The sequence below is a fragment of the Oncorhynchus mykiss genome, chromosome 11, assembly GCF_013265735.2.
Source record: "Oncorhynchus mykiss isolate Arlee chromosome 11, USDA_OmykA_1.1, whole genome shotgun sequence".
NCBI lineage: Eukaryota > Metazoa > Chordata > Actinopteri > Salmoniformes > Salmonidae > Oncorhynchus > Oncorhynchus mykiss.
The window spans coordinates 23,976,793-23,997,252 of NC_048575.1; the positions used below are offsets into that span (position 1 = coordinate 23,976,793).

At 39.2% G+C, this 20,460-nt stretch overlaps 2 protein-coding genes across 2 annotated transcripts in view; both read left to right on the top strand.

Annotated features, from left to right (window-relative positions):
- Positions 1-555: 555 nt before the first annotated feature.
- trdmt1 (tRNA aspartic acid methyltransferase 1) lies at positions 556-19,470 on the top strand. Its single transcript, XM_021620558.2, has 11 exons — positions 556-700; positions 1,532-1,641; positions 11,390-11,466; positions 11,585-11,656; positions 12,095-12,160; positions 12,541-12,610; positions 12,705-12,788; positions 13,011-13,342; positions 14,902-14,959; positions 15,211-15,340; positions 19,072-19,470. Exons 1-11 carry the CDS (start codon positions 637-639, stop codon positions 19,170-19,172), a joined length of 1,164 nt encoding a protein of 387 aa, XP_021476233.1. The 5' UTR covers positions 556-636; the 3' UTR covers positions 19,173-19,470.
- Positions 19,471-19,795: 325 nt separating this feature from the next.
- cubn (cubilin (intrinsic factor-cobalamin receptor)) overlaps positions 19,796-20,460 on the top strand; it is a 53,001-nt gene continuing 52,336 nt past the window's right edge. Inside the window, exon 1 of the mRNA XM_021620557.2 lies at positions 19,796-20,146. Coding sequence (XP_021476232.2) covers positions 20,022-20,146 — 125 coding nt within the window. The 5' untranslated portion in view covers positions 19,796-20,021. The remainder of the gene's footprint in view (positions 20,147-20,460) is intronic.

Here is a 20,460-nt window from a genome sequence, read left to right on the forward strand (position 1 = left end):
AAGGTTGATAAAGAACTGAATGGCACTCATTATTCAGATCAAAGTTGACTCCCCCTTCCCCCACCCCATTTTATATGTGTTGCTATGGGAATGTGCATATTTACCTCACAGACTTGACCCTTCCCTCTGGAGGGTTTTATAAGTGCACACACACTATAGCCTGCATCTCATCTTAATTTCTTTGTGTTGGGGGAAAAGGTTTAGGTTTCGTATTGCAACATTCCCTCTTGACATGAAAACTATTCAAGCTGACTGTTTCCTGATATAGCATGTGTCTATTTTAGCAAGGTAGAAAAGTATTTCAGGCAGGTTTTAGGATATAATGTAGACTTAATTATAATAAAATACAATAGAACAGAATATAATAGAAAATCACAAATTTTTAACTAATGACATTACAGTGTATTACATATTTATCAACCGCATGTCGCCTAATATAATTAACAGCCTAACTATCTACACAGTCTTTACAGATAATGTCTATGCAAATGACATAGTACGCAATTAAGTGCGCCTGCGGAACTTTAATATCCGGAACCTTTCTTTTAGTACTCTACTCTGATCGGAAACGCACCAGTAATGCTTGTTTACAATGTGTATGCTGTTAAACCTAGATAGCTCAACTAGGGACCAAACATGGAAAACCTCAGAGTACTAGAATTGTACAGCGGAATCGGAGGAATGCATTATGCATTAACGGGTAACGTTATGTGAAATATGTAACTGTTAGCTAGTCACTTGTGAGTCTGACTTGTCTTTTTGTGTCCAAGCATGCTATAAAATGGCTAGCCGCGTCCGCTAACGGTAGCAAGTAAATGGTTTTCTTACTGTTGATAGGTAGCTAGCGTTATCTTGTTCTTAATTCGAGAGCAAATACTAAGTTATTGTTTGCAAAGATGACTGGAAATGGATTTGTAGCTAGCTTCTCGCCTAATAAATCTCGCTAATTTACCCCAACTTTCGCTCATGCTCAATTAACCAAGGTTAATAGCACCTGTCCAGCCAACTAACCCTTTTTAATTCCAATAAAGCAACTTTTTCTTGAAGTGTGCACTCGTTCACTACTCCCCACAAATCTTCAAGCATTGGATTGGTGGAGGCATAGTGGACTAAACTCCACTCCATGGTGAAAGAAGTTTCAACTGTGGAGTTTATTTCGTTAGTGGAAGCATGGCTAGCGGGAATGTCTACCATATTTCTTATACCAGTCATTTCCTTTCAATTTAGTGAAAGGAAGTGAACGAGTGTACGCTTTGCTCAGGCAGTGACGTTAATTTGGAATCCGAAGGTTGACGCAGCCTGTCATGCTTTGGCTTTCAACAGGTGTCACTGTCGGTATTCATAAAGTCTATGGGACAATACCTGTTGATCGTTAGATTACCAGGCTCATCAGCTAACCACTAGACCTTAGTGCCTACTGTTGTAAATTAGCTGTCCATCTTTTTATTTTGTTATTTTTATTTAACCTTTATTTAACTAGACATGTCAGTTTTTCATGTTGATTTACACTCCTATTTCTTTCTCTGTGCAGAGAGTGGTGTGGCAGCAAAGGTGGTAGCTGCAGTGGATGTGAACACCACAGCCAATGAGATCTACAAACACAACTTCCCCAACACTCCTTTACTTCCCAAGACCATAGAGGTGAGCACTCTTAGACCTGTCATTGAGGTCCCGGGTTCACAAGAGTTGCCATACTGCATTCTTAACCAACAGGCTACACTTCTGGGGCACACTTAACCAAAGGAAATAAACAATTTAACTGAAATTGTCAGCTCATGTTAAGTCACATACACCTGCACTTTGAGAGACATTCAAAGTGCCAAGGCTAAAATTAAAGGATATGAAAATTCTTACTAAAGTCTCTCAAACAAACAGCGATTTTAGGTTAAAGAGATTATCTGCTACATTTGTATACTTTTTAGCCAATAGATCTGAATGAGCCAAAAGTGCTCCCTGAATATTGTGTACTACTTCACATATGTGCACCACATCAATACACTCTCTCGCTCACTCTGCTGTGTGCATCTTGCTAGCGGTCACTCAAATGGTGAGGGGCTGATGTTCGTTGGCTAGAATTTGAATTGCTAGGGGGCTGGCCCACATGGGGGAAAAAGAAGGGTTGTCTGCTCTGTCAGCATCCAGTCAGTCATGATGCACAACTTGCACTGTCTTCCTAATAATATAAAATAGTCAAGCAGTTATAGGTCTATGTGTCACTCTCTTCAAATTAGCCCAGACAAAATGTAGGGAAAATGGCACAGCTTCCAGAAAAGCAGTCACTTTCAAACTAGGGATTTCATAAATTATGAACTACACATTGACACATCCAGCCCAAAGCGGGTGGTTTAAAAAAATACTTAGTAGTCGCCAAAGTTCCAGAACATTTATTTTAAGCTGTAACCTTCTAAATGTTGTCTTCGTTTCAAAAGGAAGCACTTTGCTGACATGTGTAGATAATTCAGTGATTTCACTGTTACTATTCGTAGATGAGTTTAAGTGGTCTTTGACCTGGATAATAGAAACCAACATGGAATTCTTGTCAATTAGTCTAGTCCTTATACAAGAGTAGCTGTTATTGACACAAGATTGTTAATTTGGATAAATATGCTTTATTAATAGTGGGGGCGTACCACAAAATGAATGTCTTTCGTGTCCATTTTATATTTGAAGTATTGTGATATTGTGCACAAATATTGCATTTTAAAAGCCTGTTATATTAAATGAAGCACCCTTTTTAATATAGACCATATGGCTAATTCAATCAGATTGTTATTATAAATATAGACTTACTAAAGTGTCAAAATTCCGCATTTTGACATGTCCCTCTCTGCACCCTCTGTTACTACTAGGAAGATTTGAACCCACTTAACCCTAACATTTCTCCATGTGTTCAACATCATTGTAAAGCTGTGGTTATTTTGTTGTTTTGACAGTCATTTATGAAGATTCTTATTTAGGCTATTTCATGTGATTAGCCTACTAATTCATTTACTTCTGTCCCTAATTTTAAGGCAAACCCTGTGAACTGAACTCTCTTTTTAATATGGAAACTATTCCTTAAAAAATTAAATGATGAAGAAACATTGATCATCTAATATTCGAATCATAGTGTAAAAGCTGGTGAGCTGGTTCTGTTCTTTTTGGCCATTTTCTGTTTTGTACTGGAAAACCCAGTGGATCGAGCATAACACATCAACCATGTTGCGCATAGATACAAGCTAGAAATGTTTTAACAATTACATTTCTTTGTGAAGCTTGCATTCAATTGCCACTTCCTGCCCAACCTTCCATTCCCCCTGTCACAAGGGGATTTATGGCTGATTTATGAGGAAATCGTCAACCTTATTACTTTATTTGGCACTTACTATAGTCATTCTTTATTTAACCTCTTGAGATGGGAAAACATGTTTTTTTATTAAATTAAACATGTGCTCTTTATGACAGAATGTAAAAACTATGTGAAATCCAAAGTTTTTTCAAAATGTCTCAAAAGGCACTGACTTGGTGGAAGACCCATTGAGAGAGGGCCTACTCCTTTAGTGTTGCATAGTCTAGGATGTATTTGTTTGTTTATCTTTTCCCCACATAATCCCATGACTTGTGTTTTAATAGGCTGTTTGAGGTCATTTAGTAACTGAGGAGCAGGTTAAGTGAGGGGTAAAGGTTGTGTGCTCTGTCAGCATCCAGTCAGACATGATGCACAACTTGCACTGTGTTCCTAACAGGATAGAATATTCATGCTGTTATAGGTCTATGCGTCACTCTTCAAATTAGCCCAGAGTTTCAGTGAAAGCAGAAGGGCAATTCCGTGGTAAAGGAATTATGCTGAGACTTTGTTTTTGTTTTTTTCACTTTAAAATATATACCAAACAAAAAACATTGATTTTAAAGTTTAAAAACCATAGAACTCTGCACAATTACTATTATAATTACTAACACATTTTACCAAAACATTGTAATTAAACATTTTATATATATATTTTTTTATATATACACTACCGTTCAAAAGTTTAGGGTCACTTAGAAATGTCCTTGTTTTTGAAAGAAACTGTCTCTAACCAGAATAGAAAGAGGAGTGGGAGGCCCCTGTGCACAACTGAGTAACAGGACAAGAACATTATAGTGTCTAGTTTGAGAAACAGACGCCTCACAAGTCCTCAACTGGCAGATTCATTAAATACTACCCACAAAACACCAGTCTCAACGTAAACGGTGAAGAGGCGACTCCGGGATGCTGGCCTTCCAGGCAGTTTCTCAGTCCGGTGTCTGTGTTCTTTTGCCCATCTTATTATTTTCTTTTTATTGGCCAGCCTGAGATATTACCTTTGTCTTTGCAACTCTGCCTAAAAGGCAAGCATCCTGGAGTCACCTCTTCACTGTTGACGTTGAGACTGATCTTTTGTGGGTACTCAACTGGTCTAAAGAAGGACGGTTTATTGCTTCTTTAATCAGGACAACAGTTTTCCGCTGTGGTAACATCATTGCAAAAGGCTTTTCTAATGATCAATTAGCCTTTTAAATTGATAAAGTTGGATTATCTAACACAATGTGCCATTGAAACACAGGAGTGATGGTTGCTGATAATTGGCCTCTGTACGCCTATGTAGATATTCCAATAAAAACCAGCCGTTTCCAGCTACAATGTTAATGTTGTAAATGACTAATGTCTACACTGTATTTCTGATCAATTTGATGTTATTTTAATGGACCAAAAAAAATCGCTTTTTTTTCTCCCAAAAACAAGGACATTTCTAAGTGACCCCAACCTTTTGGGTATATATATATATTTATATATATATATATAAATATTTATATATATATATATATATATATATATATATATATATATATATATATATATATATATATATATATATATATATATATATATATATATATATATATATATATATATATATATATATATATATATATATATTTATTTATAAATATATATATATATATTTATAAATATATATATTTATAAATATATATATTTATATATATATATATATATATATATATATTTATTTATAAATATATATATATATATTTATAAATATATATATTTATAAATATATATATTTATATATATATATATATATATATATATATATTTATTTATAAATATATATATATATATTTATAAATATATATATTTATAAATATATATATTTATATATATATATATATATATATATATATATATTTATTTATAAATATATATATATATATTTATAAATATATATATTTATAAATATATATATTTATATATATATATATATATATATATATATATATTTATAAATATATATATTTATATATATATATATATATATATATATATATATATATATATATATATATATATATATATTTATATATAAATATATATATATATATTTATATATAAATATATTTATATATATATTTATATATATAAATATAAATATAAATATATATATATATATTTATATATATATATATATATAAATATATATAAATATATATATATTTATATATAAATATATATATATATATATATATATATATATATTTATATATAAATATATATATATATATATATATATAAAGAAATGTGCAGATACAAAGTTTGGTAACAGAATAACATTTAAGGAGATTTTACCGTAATTCTGTTACCAAACTTTGCATCTGCATTTACTGTGTACAGTTTCAAAGTAGGCCCAGTCATTTTGCATAGAGTTGTATGGTTTGTTAATCAATATTTTTTGATTGGCATGCATGCTTTTAAAGTGACTAGGCCTGCTTCCCTTTCCGTAGAATTTCCCAGAAGTAAATGGAAGGATGTTGTTGTAGTGTCTTAAATCCAGGGACATAACCTTACCTGAAGGCAATATAAAGGCTCATAAGCCTGAATGCTTATAACACATTACACAGCAGTATACCTGCAGGCTTTTAGTATGATGTTACCAAATATTTTAATGGTTGTAAAAATAGAGATGAATGTTATGTGCATACCACTGAGAGTTAATGGTTACACATAGACTTACACTGAGTAGGTTTCCATGACATAGACTGACCAGGTAAAAGCTATGATCCCTTAGTGATGTCACTTCAATCAGTGTAGATTAAGGGGAGGAGAATGGTTAAATAAGGATTTTTTTTGTTGTTGCCTTGAGACAATTGAGACATGGATTGTGTATGTGTCCTATGCAGATGGTGAATGGGCAAGACAAAGATTTAACAGAAGTGCCTTTGAACGGGTTATGGTTGTAGGTGCCAGGTGCACCAGTTTGTGTCAAGAACTGCAAAGCTGCTGGGTTTTTCACGCTCAATATTTGTGTATCAAGAATGGTCCACCATCCAAAGGACATCCAGCCAACTTGGTACAACTGTGGAAAGCTTTCAACACCTTATAGAGTCCATGCCCTGATGAATGAGGGTGTTCTGAGGGCAAAAGGGGGTGCAACTCAATATTAGGATGGTGTTCTTAATGTTTTATACATACATGCATACATACATGCATACATACATACATGCATGCATACATACAGTTGAAGTTGGAAGTTTACATACACTTAGGTTGGAGTCATTAAAACTCGTTTTTCAACCACTCCACAAACTTCTTGTTAACAAACTATAGTTTTGGCAAGTCGGTTAGGACATCTAGTTTGTGCATGACACAAGTAATTTTTCCAACAATTGTTTACAGACAGATTATTTCACTTATAATTCACTGTATCACAATTCCAGTGGGTCAGAAGTTTACCTACACTAAGTTGACTGTGCCTTTAATCAGCTTGGAAAATTCCAGAAAATTATATGGCTTTAGAAGCTTCTGATAGGCTATTTGACATCATTTGAGTCAATTGGAGGTGTACCTATGGATTCAAGGCATACCTTCAAACTCAGTGCCTCTTTGCATGACATCATGAGAAAATCTAAAGAAATCAGCCAAGACCTCAGGAAAGAAAATTGTAGACCTCCACAAGTCTGGTTCATCCTTGTGAGCAATTTCCAAACGCCTGAAGGTACCACGTTCATCTGTACAAACAATAGTACGCAAGTATAAACACCATGGGACCACGCAGCCGTCATACCGCTCAGGAAGGAGACGCGTTCTGTCTCCTAGATATAAATGTACTTGGGTGCGAAAAGTGCAAATCAATCCCAGAACAACAGCAAAGGACCTTGTGAAGATGCTGGAGGAAACAAGTACAAAAGTATCTATATCCACAGTAAAGCAAGTCCTATATCGACATAACCTGGAAGGCCGCTTAGAAAGTAAGAAGCCACTGCTCCAAAACCGGCATAAAAAAAGCCAGACTACAGTTTGCAACCGCACATGGGGACAAAGATTTGTACTTTTTGGAGAAATGTCCTCTTGTGTGATGAAATAAAAATAGGACTGTTTGGCCATAATAACCATTGTTATGTTTAGAGAAAAAAGAGGGGTGCATGCAAGCCAAAGAACACCATCCCAATGTGAAGCACAGGGGTGGCAGCATCATGTAGTGGGCGTGCTTTGCTGCAGGAGGGACTGGTGCACTTCACAAAACAGATGGCATCATGAGAAGGGAAAATTATGCTTAGTCGCAAATGGGTCTTCCAAATGGACAATGACCCCCCAAGCATACTTCCGAAGTTGTGGCAAAATGGCAACAAAGTCAAGGTATTGGAGTGGCCATCACACCCTGACCTCAGCCCTATAGAAAATTTGTGGGAACTGAAAAAGTGTGTGCGAGCAAGGAGGCCAACAAACCTGACTCAGTTACACCAGCTCTGTCAGGAGGAATGGGCCAAATTTCACCCAACTTATGGTGGGAAGGTTTTTGAAGGCTACCCAAAACGTTTGACCCAAGTTAAACAATTTAAAGGCAATGCAACCAAATACTAATTGAGTGCATGTAAACTTCTGACCCACTGGGGATGTGATGAAAGAAATAAAAGCTGAAATAATTTTTCTCTATTCTTACATTTCACATTCTTAAAATCAAGTGGTGATCCTAACTGACCCAAGACAGAGATTTTTTTCTATGATTAATTGTCAGGAATTGTGAAAAACTGAGTTTAAAGGTATTTGGCTAAGGTGTATGTGAACTTCCGACTCAACTGTGTGTAATACGTCGAGGTCTGTAATGTTTATCATAGGTACACTTCAACTGTGAGAGACGGAATCTAAAACAAGAATCCAGAAAATCACATTGTATGATTTTGAAGTTATTCATTTGCATTTTATTGCATGACATAAGTATTTGATCACCAACCAACCAGTAAGAATTCTGGCTCTCACAGACCTGTTAGTTTTTCCTTAAGAAGCCCTCCTGTTCTCCACTCATTACCTGTATTAACTGCACCTGTTTGAACTCGTTACCTGTATAAAAGACACCTGTCCACACACTCAATCAAACAGACTCCAACCTCTCCACAATGGCCAAGACCAGAGAGCTGTGTAAGGACATCAGGGATAAAATTGTAGACCTGCACAAGGCTGGGATGGGCTACAGGACAACAGGCAAGCAGCTTGGTGAGAAGGCAACAACTGTTGGCGCAATTATTAGAAAATGGAAGAAGTTCAAGTTGACGGTCAATCACCCTCGGTCTGGGGCTCCATGCAAGATCTCACCTCGTGGGGCATCAATGATCATGAGTAAGGTGAGGGATCAGCCCAGAACTACACGGCAGACCTGGTCAATGACCTGAAGAGAGCTGGGACCACATTCTCAAAGAAAACCATTAGTAACACACTACGCCGTCATGAATTAAAATCCTGCAGCGCACGTAAGGTCCCCCTGCTCAAGCCAGCGCATGTCCAGCCCTGTCTGAAGTTTGCCAATGACCATCTGGATGATCCAGAGGAAGAATGGGAGAAGGTCATGTGGTCTGATGAGACAAAGATAGAGCTTTTTGGTCTAAACTCCACTCGCACGGTTTGGAGAAAGAAGGATGAGTACAACCCCAAGAACACCATCCCAACTGTGAAGCATGGAGGTGAAAACATCTTACATCTGTAAGAAGCATCTCAAGGTCCTGGAGTGGCCTAGCCAGTCTCCAGACCTGAACCCAATAGAACATCTTTGGAGGGAGCTGAAAGTCCGTATTGCCCAGCGACAGCCCCGAAACCCGAAGGATCTGGTACAGTGTGTGCAAACCTGGTCAAGAACTACAGGAAACTTATGATCTCTGTAATTGCAAACAAAAGTTTCTGTACCAAATATTAAGTTCTGCTTTTCTGATGTATCAAATACTTATGTCATGCAATGAAATGCAAATTAATTACTTAAAAATCATACAATGTTATTTTCTGGATTTTCGTTTTAGATTCCGTCTCTCACGGTTGAGGTGTACCTATAATGAAAATGACAGACCTCTACATGTTTTGTAAGTAGGAAAACCTGTCGATTTTGCAGGTTATCAAATACTTGTTCTCCCGTGTGTGTGTGTGTGTGTGCGTGTGTGTGTGTGTGTGTTTGTGTGTGTGTGTGTCCCACACAGTGGGGCAAACAAGTATTTAGTCAGCCACCAATTGTGCAAGTTCTCCCACTTAAAAAGATGAGAGGCCTGTAATTTTCATCATAGGTACACTTCAACTATGACAGACAAAATGAGAAGAAAACAAATCCAGAGAATCACATTGTAGGATTGTTAATGAATTTATTTGCAAATTATGGTGGAAAATAAGTATTTGGTTACCTACAAACAAGCAAGATTTCTGGCTCTCACAGACCTGTAACTTCTTCTTTAGGAGGCTCCTCTGTCCTCCACTCTTTACCTGTATTAATGGCACCTGTTTGAACTTGTTATCAGTATAAAAGACACCTGTCCACAACCTCAAACAGTCACACTCCAAACTCCACTATGGCCAAGACCAAAGAGCTGTCAAAGGACACCAGAAACAAAATTGTAGACCTGCACCAGAATGGGAAGACTGAATCTGCAATAGGTAAGCAGCTTGGTTTGACGAAATCAACTGTGGGAGCAATTATTAGGAAATGGAAGACATACAAGACCACTGATAATCTCCCTCGATCTGGGGCTCCACGCAAGATCTCACCCCGTGGGGGCAAAAGGATCACAAGAACGGTGAGCAAAAATCCCAGAACCACACGGGGGGGACCTAGTGAATGACCTGCAGAGATCTGGGACCAAAGTAACAAAGCCTACCATCAGTAACACACTACGCCGCAGGGACTCAAATCCTGCAGTGCCAGACGTGTCCCCCTGCTTAAGCCAGGCCCGTCTGAAGTTTGCTAGGGAGCATTTGGATGATCCAGAAGAAGATTGGGAGAATGTCAGATGAAACCAAAATATAACGTTTTGGTAAAAACTCAACTCGTCGTGTTTGGAGGACAAAGAATGCTGAGTTGCATCCAAAGAACACCATACCTACTGTGAAGCATGGGGGTGGAAACATCATGCTTTGGGGCTGTTTTTTTTTTTAAAGGGACCAGGACGACTGATCCGTGTAAAGGATAGAATGAATGGGGCCATGTATCGTGAGATTTTAAGTGAAAACCTCCTTCCATCAGCAAGGGCATTGAAGATGAAACGTGGCTGGGTCTTTCAGCATGGCAATGATTCCAAACACACCGCCCGGGTAACGAAGGAGTGGCTTCGTAAGAAGCATTTCAAGGTCCTGGAGTGGCCTAGCCAGTCTCCAGATCTCAACCCCATAGAAAATCTTTGTAGGGAGTTGAATGTCCGTGTTGCCCAGCAACAGCCCCAAAACATCACTGCTCTAGAGGAGATCTGCATGGAGGAATGGGCCAAAATACCAGCAACAGTGTGTGAAAACCTTGTGAAGACTTACAGAAAACGTAAAGTATTGAGATAAACTTTTGTTATTGACCAAGTACTTATTTTCCACCATAATTTGCAAATAAATTCATAAAAAATCCTACAATGCGATTTTCTGTTGAAGTGTACCTATGATGAAAATTACAGGCCTCTCTCATCTTTTTAAGTGGGAGAACTTGCACAATTGGTGGCTGACTAAATACTTTTTTGCCCCACTGTATATGTGTTTGTGTGTGTGTGTATATATATATATATATATATATATATATATCACACACACGCACACACTTTTTTTTTTCTCATTTTGTCTGTCATAGTTATGATGAAAATTACAGGCCTCTCATCTTTTTAAGTGGGAGAACTTGCACAATTGGTGGCTGACAATACTTTTTTATATATATATATATATATATATATATATATAGTTGCTTTCATAATCAGTCTTATATACCGTAGCAATGGCTTACATAGAAAGCTGTCAATCAGTCATAATTCCATAGCACAATCACAGCTTTGAGTAGAAGATGAAACACTGTTTTTTTAATAAATTAAAACAAAAAATGTATCTGTCATTTTGTGTAGCTTCAAAGTATTTTGGTTTTGGTTTCAGGGAATGACATTGGATGATTTCAACAAACTGGCGTTTGATATGATCTTGATGAGCCCTCCATGCCAACCTTTCACTAGGTATGTGCGTGTGTGTGTACACATGTCCCTAAGACCTGGTGTTAGCATTTACAGATTATCTCTGTTAGTTCATAGATGTGTTGATGAAGGGACACTGCAATCGTCTTCCTCTCTTTAGGATTGGGTTACAAGGTGACATATCTGACCCCAGAACCAAGAGCTTTCTCTACATCCTCGACCTTCTACCAAGGTTAGACACATACATTTACCCTCCCTATTCATCTTTCCACTTGGTCACTCTTTCCAATGCCTTGTTTGTTTTATAGGTAGCCAATAGGCCTACTCTGTTTTGTACTATTTCTAGCCATAGGCTTGACGTTCATTCATTCTTTTCCTCCACTGTAGTTACTCAGTTTCCCCTCTTTGTTGCCTAGCTAGTAGCTATTTCTGGAGTCATTAATTCAGATCCTGGCCACTGAAACCATTGTTCGACACCATCGTGAACATGTCATTTTCTTACTCATTACATTCTGTTCATAGATAGACTGATGTAATAATATCCTGTTGCATATTGCACATTCAGAGTGTAATAATATTAGCATCAATATGAATTCACCTCTCTGAATTATGTCTTTATTTTAATGAATAAATACATGCTGTGTGGTTTGACCCTCATCTTTCCCTGTAGGCTCATCAAGTTGCCACGCTTCATTCTGCTGGAGAACGTGAAAGGCTTTGAGACGTCCTCCGCCAGGTAACCATGGATACGGGAGTCCCCTGCTCTGGAAGGTCGCCATGGTTACACTGTTGGTGGCCAATGGGGTCCCGGGACAGGCTGTGTGTTTAGCCTTTCTCTGTCGCTGTGGATCAGATCAGTGTACAAAACTTTCTCTGAGCACCAGAGAGCCCACTTCTCTACTAAGTCCTGTAGGCCTATACATTTTTCAGCTAAATGCTATTTTTTCCATTTTGGTTACCACATAATTTCTCTAGAGCCCCTTTACTTTTCAACTGTCATGTACAGTGCATTTACTACAGTCTTGTAAAAAAAAAAAAAATGATCTTACGTTGTCTGTGAGATGGCAGAAGGTTTGCCAAGAGTGATGTCTGAATAGTTTTTTCTACTCTGCCTAGAGACTCTTTGGTGAAAACGCTAAAGGAATGTGGATACAACTATCAGGAGCTCATGGTTTCTCCTACATGTGTAAGACATCACCTTTCTTTACATTTGCTTACATTGAAATGATGAGCAGCATAGTGAGCTTACACATCTTCATTCTGTCTATCTCTGTTCACAGCTGGGGATGCCCAACTCCAGACTCCGGTATTTCATGATTGCCAAAGCACCACCAGGATCTTTCTCCTTCCACACCACTTCAGAGGTGGGGCTCGGACACCTTAACATCAATCTGTATTATGTTATGGATAGGATGTACCTAACTACATGTACTGATGTCTACTTTGCATTCCTGAAAGACAGTAGCTCCATACACTTTGTGGGCAACATTGTCTTCATATACATTTTGTAGACAACATCCTGGTTTTATGTCTTTGTCACCACCAAGTAAATAATGTGAGGTAAACTTATTTCCTCCCATGACCAGATCCAGGAAGGTTTCCCGCAACCCGCAGACAAGGTCTTATTAGAGCCCAGTTCTCCAATCTCACCTAGTCCTACTTCAACCGCCTACCAAGAGGAAGAACACAAGGAAGATGAAGGTGGTATCCTGTACAAGCTGGAGCGGGCTCAGGATGCTGAGAGGAAGAGCAGTCAGAACAGAGACCAGTCCCTCAGACAGATCAGTGTCTACCTGGAGGACCAGGGAGAAGGGGAGATGGAGCAGTACCTCCTTCCCACGAAGACCTTGCTGCGCTACGCTCTGCTCATGGATATAGTCAGGCCCACCTGCAGGAGATCTGTCTGCTTCACCAAAGGGTATGGCATTAAGCTGCGCTGGAGCATAGACACAGTAGGTTTTTTTTTTCCTGGATCAAAAAAGGCTTTAAGTGGTAAGCCCGTCGGTGCAGCTGAATTTCAGAGAACGTTTTAGAGGCCCCCATCTTGGCGGTGTAGTGACTTTTAGGAATTTTTAAGCTTAATTTCCTGCATTTCAAAACATTTCTCCATAGAGCTGAGAGACATTTTTTGCAGCTTTTAAAGGAATTTCCTGCAATTCGACATAGTCTGCTATGGAGCTGAGAGAAAATGTTGCAGTTTTAAAGGTAGACTTAGTGATATGACGTAGATGCAGAAAGTAAACAGCATAGTGGGTCAATTTCCGCAACAACAAAGAGCGTTGTGCGAGGCTCAACTTCTCCGGTTTTGGTCTCGTGGCTCCCACTCTGTAAGTGTGAAGCGAACCCGTACACATAAATCTCGCTCATCTCAATATCTGCAGTGCTGCTTGTGGCAATGTCATTTCGCTGAGTCTACCGTTAAAGCTAATTTCCTGCAGTTCTATGCATTTTGCCATGGCTAATGCTGTGTACATTTGCTCAAACATAACAAAATCTATACTGCTAAATTCATTGTTCTGGGAATTTTCAATTCTCCCTGACTGTCTAGCTTTTATTTAGGTAATTGTTCGTTTTCAAAGAATATATTATATAAAATATTCAGGTTCATTATCTTCTACATACATCAAATCTGGTTTTAGTCATTTTAAATTTACACTGAAAGCGTTTATCCATCCCCATTATTCTAATAACATTTAATTAAAAAAGTATATATATACAGTGCCTTCGGAAAGTATTCAGACCCTTTGCGTTTTTCCACATTTTATTACGTTACAGCCTTATTGTAAAATGGATTAAATAAATACATATCCTCAGCAATCTACACACAATACCACATAATGACAAAGCAAAAAAGTTTTTTGTAAACCGGTCGAACATCTCTGGAGAGACCTGAAAATAGCTGTGCAGCAATACTCCTCATCATACTGTACCTGACACAGCTTGAGAGGACCTACAGAGAGGAATGGGAGAAACTCCCCAAATACAGGTGTGCCAAGCTTGTAGCGTCATAGACCAAGAAGACTCGAGGCTGTAATCGCTGCCTACGGTGCATCAACTAAGTACTGAGTAAACGGTCTGAATACTTATGTAAATGTCATATTTCCGTTTTCAATTTTGAATAAATTAACAAAAAAATTAAATGTTTTTGCTTTTTTATTATAGGGTATACACTTTAGAATAAGGCTGTAACCTAACAATGTGGAAAAAGTCAAGGGGTCTGAATACTTTCCGAAGGCACTGAATATATTTATTTCACACTGTTTGCACTTTGGCGACCCGAAAAAACACTAGGCGGCCCGCCGAAGGATTTCGGTGGCAGAAAAACAGTGTAGAGTAGAGTACACAGCTTTACATCATACTCTCACTTAATCTAGCCTGGGATAACATGCATTTTACCCTACATGTTTTCCATGTGTTGGTATCGTTCTTGTGTAAACTTTAGTATTTGCTGATTTTGTGTCCCCTATTTTTCCACAGCTATGGACACTACGTGGAGGGAACAGGCTCTGTGCTTCAGTCCTGTATGGAAACCGATGTAGGTTTTTGACCTTACAACCTTACACAAGCCACACGTGTCTTCTAATAGATCACTTAGCCAGCTTATGGATACGTCCACCCTCGCAATGTCTAGTAGGTCTTAGACCTGCCTAGCTGCTCCATTACCTGTCTCAATGTGTACATTTAACATGACAGGAAGCAGAAGCGAGCAGGGTGTTGCATGTGCCTAGGAGAACAGGGTGAGCTCTGCCCTGACAGATATATTCTTTGTTTTGCGTTTCCCCTCAGATGGAAGCAGCGTTTAAGTCTCCGGAGCGTCTGTCTGATGAGGAGAAACTAAATCAGCTGTCCAGGTTGAAGCTCCGCTACTTCTCCCCCAGAGAGATAGCCAACCTCATGGGCTTCCCCAAGCACTTCAGTGAGTCATACACACCCATAAGCCAATAACATAAGACGTCTATTTGATTAGTTAGTCGATCAAGAATATGTCCAATCAAATGCAGTACAAAACTCCATAAATCATAGGCCTTATACTGTAGGCCATGTGAGGACCTTACTCACAAAGTGCTGAAATTAAAACTAGCCTGCAGCCTACACTAGTTAATTAGTTTGTCGTCGTCACAGCAAACACAGCACGGCTAATGCCTAGTCTTCTGCGCTTGGTAGTTTGCTCCATGTAACCAGGTTAGTTACGGTGAGTGCTAAGCCTAGTTGGCTGTTGTGTTTTTCTGTGCAAAGGTTTTAGCGTAAGGAGCTTTCTGGGTTGGTGATATAATTAGAGAGTAGAGGACATAGGAAGCCGGCCAAGGTAACAAGATGAGAGAGACCAGAGAGTAAGGGCCTGAGGGCTAATGGGATGACAAAAGAAGGGATCTTAATACTAAGCTAACATATGGAATTGTTTTAAGGTGGTCATTTCATGGATAATTTCATTTTTGGACCCTTTTAGTTATAAAAAATATATATAGATATGTTTGTTTGGGTTAAGATACAGAATTTGGCCTTTACTACTATAGAAACGCATCGACTAAGACATTCATAAATGGCAAAATAATTAGTTGAAAAATAAATCATAAGGAATAAGGTTTTGAAGTGTCTGTCTTTTTCTAGGAGATATAAGGAAGCTCAGGAAATATACAATTTAATTTGTAAACATACAAACCCCTTGACTTTCCACATTTGTTACTTTAAAGCCTTATTCTAAAATGTATTAAATTGCCCCCCCCCCCCCCCCCCCCCCCTCAATCTACTCACAATACCCCATAATGATAAAGCCAAAACCTGTCTTTGCTAAATGTTTGCAAATGTATTAAAAATAAAACACTGAAATATAACATTTACATGCAGTACCAGTCAAAAGTTTGGACACCTACTCATTCCAGGGCTTTTCTTTATTTTTACAATTTTCTACATTGTAGAATAATAGTGAAGACAACACAACTATGAAATAAAACCAATGTAATCATGTAGTAATCATGTAGTAACCACAACTGTTAAATCGAAATATATTTGAGATTCTTCAGAGTAGCCATCCTTTGCATTGATGACAGCTTTGCACACTCTTGGAATTCTCTCAACCAGCTTCATGAGGTAGTCACCTGGAATGCATTTAAATTAACAGGTGTGCCTTGTTAATTTGTTGTATTTCTTTCCTTAACGTGTTTGAGCCAATCAGTTGTGTTGTGACAAGGTAGGGGTGGTATTCAGAAGCTATCCCTATTTGGCAAAAGACCAAGTCCATATTATAGCAAGAACAGCTCAAATAAGCAAAGGGAAACGACAGTCCATCGTTACTTTAAGACATGAAGGTCAGTCAAATTTGTGTCAAACGTGCAGTTGCAAAAACCATCAAGTACAATGATGAAACTGGCTCTCATGAGGACCGCCACAGGAAAGGAAGACCCAGACTTGCCTCTGCTGCAGAGGATAAGTTAGAGTTAACTGCACCTCAGATTGCACCACAAATAAATGCTTCACAGAGTTCAAGTAACAGACACATCTCAACATCAACTGTTCTGAGGAGATCGCGTGAATCAGGCCTTCATGGTCGAATTGCTGCAAAGAAACCACTACTAAAGGACACCAGTAAGAAGAAGAGACTTGCTTGGGCCAAGAAACACGAGCAATGGACATTGGACCAATGGAAATCTGTCCTTTGGTCTGATGTACAAATTGGAGATTTTTTGGTTCCAACCACTGTATCTTTGTGAGATGCAGAGTAGCTGAACAGATGATCTCAGCATGTGTGGTTCCCACCGTGAAGCATGGAGGAGGAAGTGTGATGGTGTGGAGGTGCTTTGCTGGTGACACTGTCTGTGATTTATTTAGAATTCAAGGCACACTTAACCAGCATGGCTACTATAGCATTCTGAAGTGATACGCAACCCTATCTGGTTTGCGCTTAGTGGGACTATCGTTTGTTTTTCAACAGGACAATGACCCAACCACCTCCAGGCTGTGTAAGGGCTATTTGACCAAGAAGGAGAGTGATGGAGTGCTACATTAGATGACCTGGCCTCCACTGTCACCCGACCTCAACCCAACTGGGATGGTTTGGGTTGGACCACAGAGTGAAGGAAAAGCAGCCAACAAGTGCTCAGCATATGTGGGAACTCCTTCAAGACTGTTGGAAAAGCATTCCAGGTGAAGCTGGTTGAGAGAATGCCAAGAGTGTGCAAAGCTGTCATCAAGGCAAAGGGTGGCTTCTTTGAAGAATCTAAAATATATTTTGATTTGTTTAACACCTTTTTTGGTTACTACATGATTCCATATGTGTTTATGGTGTTGATGTCTTCACTATTATTCTACAATGTAGAAACTAGTCAAAATAAAGAGAACCCTGGAATGAGTAGGTGTGTCCAAACGTTTGACTGCTACTGTAAGTATTCAGACCCTTTACTCAGTACTTTGTTGAAGCACCTTCGCGCTCGATGCACAGCTATTTTCAGGTCTGTCTAGAGATGTTCGATCGGGTTTGGGCTCTGGCTGGGTCTCTCAAGAACATTCCTAGACTTGTCCCAAAGCCACTCCTGCATTGTCTTGGCTGTGTGCTTAGGATCATTTTCTGGTTGCTTAGGGTCATTGTCCTGTTGGAAGGTGAACCGAACCCCTCCCCCCCCTCCCCCCCCACCAAATCTAAGCGCTCTGTAACAGCTTTTTATCAAGGACCTCTTTGTACTTTGTTACTTTCCCTCGATCAGGACTAGTCGCCCAGTCCCTGCCGCTGAAAAACATCCCCACAGCATGATGGCTCCACCACCGTAGGGATGGAGCCAGGTTTCCTCCAGACGTGATGCTTGGCGCTCAGGCCAAAGAGTTCAATCTTGTATCTCATGTTCTGAGAGTCCTTTAGGTGCCTTTTGGCATACTCCACGTGGGCTGTCATGTGCCCTTTACTGAGGAGTGGCTTCCGTCTGGCCGCTCTACCATAAAGGCCTGATTGGTGGAGTGCTGAGAGATGATTGTCCTTCTGGAAGGTTCTCCCATCTCAACAGAGGAACTCTGGAGCTCTGTCAGAGTGACCATAAGGGTCTTGGACATCTCCCTAATTGCTCAGTTTGGCTGGGCAGCCAGCTCTAGGAAGAGTCTTGGTGGTTCCAAACCTCTTCCATTTAAGAATGATGGAGGCCACTGTGTTCTGGGGGACCTTCAATGTTTTGAAACTACAGAAATGGCTCAAAACTACTTCCTTTAGTTTGTATGTGTTACCTTCAGACGAGTCCCAATCACACATGGGGGTCGCAGAGCAAAACGGAGAGAGTCACCCCTGGCCTACAAAGGTTTGGCCTTTTTTAGGACATACCATTCGGACGCTACAGATGTTTTCGTGGGAAAATGAGATGAGATGTCTCATGGTCTGACAAACACAGCTGTAGCTTGGCCACCTTCCACCACAAATGTGGAAGATCGACATAGGCGGATTTGGTGGATTGAGACGCAGCCCACATTTTGATGGTGTTTTTTTCATTATGTTCCTTAGACATGTGTCAATAGACTCTCTCTTAAGGATTTTAATGAGGTATGTGCATTCTCATAATACTGTTTAGTCACTTGACAATATTGGGAAAAACTAACCTGAAAATAAGTATCTGTTTAGTCTTGTTCATAGGATAATATGTGACGTAATGATTTTGTGTTGTTTTTTTGCAGCTGTCCCAAAGAACATTTCCACCAAACAGCAATACCGAGTCCTGGGGAATAGCCTGAACGTACATGTGGTCGCCCGGCTCATAGAACTCTTGGTATCCTAACCAGGCATATGCAGCTCGTGGTATCCTAACCAGGTGTATACAACTCATGGTATCCTAACAAAAAATACTATCTGCCTCGGGAAAAATACTGTTTTCCAGTGTATGTTTTCTAACTGAGATAATGTAGCCACAGTCTGTCTGTCCTACAGTCCACAGTTGATCCAGCGGGACAAGTTGCATTCTGTATTTATTGACCAAACTGTGTAAATGATGTTCTACTCGACATGGATTGGAATCATGGAATCAACCTTTGCAGATGCCTTTGCTAACTGAATTAAATAAAATGTTTTTTGTTACATTATTTTGTTCTGATTTTCTCAACTTGTATGTATTGTGATGGTACTTATTTTTGGCAGTAATTATGAATATGATTTGAGCCTTTCTCGTTTGTCAAGGAAGTTCAAAAACCTTTCATCTTTTATACATGAGAGAAACTCCTCATCTCATTCGGACCGTACACTCATTTGAACCATACACTAAGGAATAAGCTTCAAACAGCCAGGTCCCTGCATGTGTTACTGTTAGCTAACTAACGTTCACCCCAGCCTATCCTTAACCTCTGGTTATTCATCTCTTAAATCATGTGATGGCTCGTGTCAGTCACCCAATAAAAGGACATAACCGGTATATAATTGTGTTTAAAATGCCTTCCCCCTTTCATCGTTGAGTAGGTTTGGGTGTTTTATGGTTCTATGTCGCTGCCAATGCCTGCTTCCAGAAGAAGACCAGTAGGGACAAAGTGCACCCCTGTCCTCCCCTGTCCCTTTCTAGAGGCATTAGTGTTAAATCAGATCTGTACGGCAGTATAGTGTCTGAAGAGCAGGTGTCCAGGGACCAGACTCTCTCAGCATGGCTCGGATACAGCAGCTCTCCTGGTTGCTCTTCGGCCTCCTCTTCCTGGTTGGACTACAGTGTGACCAAGGGGAGCACGCCGCCCAAGGACCTCGCAGCAAGAGGGACATCAGTAATGACCAGTGAGTTTGGTGATGAAAGAGGATTTTAGTGATGGCCAGTGGTTGTTGGAATTGTGGTTGTAGTTTATTTTGTTAATCTGCAGGAATGCAGTGTCTGATAAAAGCAGTTGTGTAATGTAATAATTATCTAAAGTGATTGAATTTGTTACATAAACTTTGCATTATTGCAACGGGTAGAAATGTAGTTATCGGGAAATATGTTCGCTTCAGTCAAGCAACTCTGATCTTCGAAGCTCAACCAAGCATCACCTCCAAAGGGTGCATTTAATCTATTGCTATTGGAGAATGAGCTCATTTGTCATCGAAATCCCCCC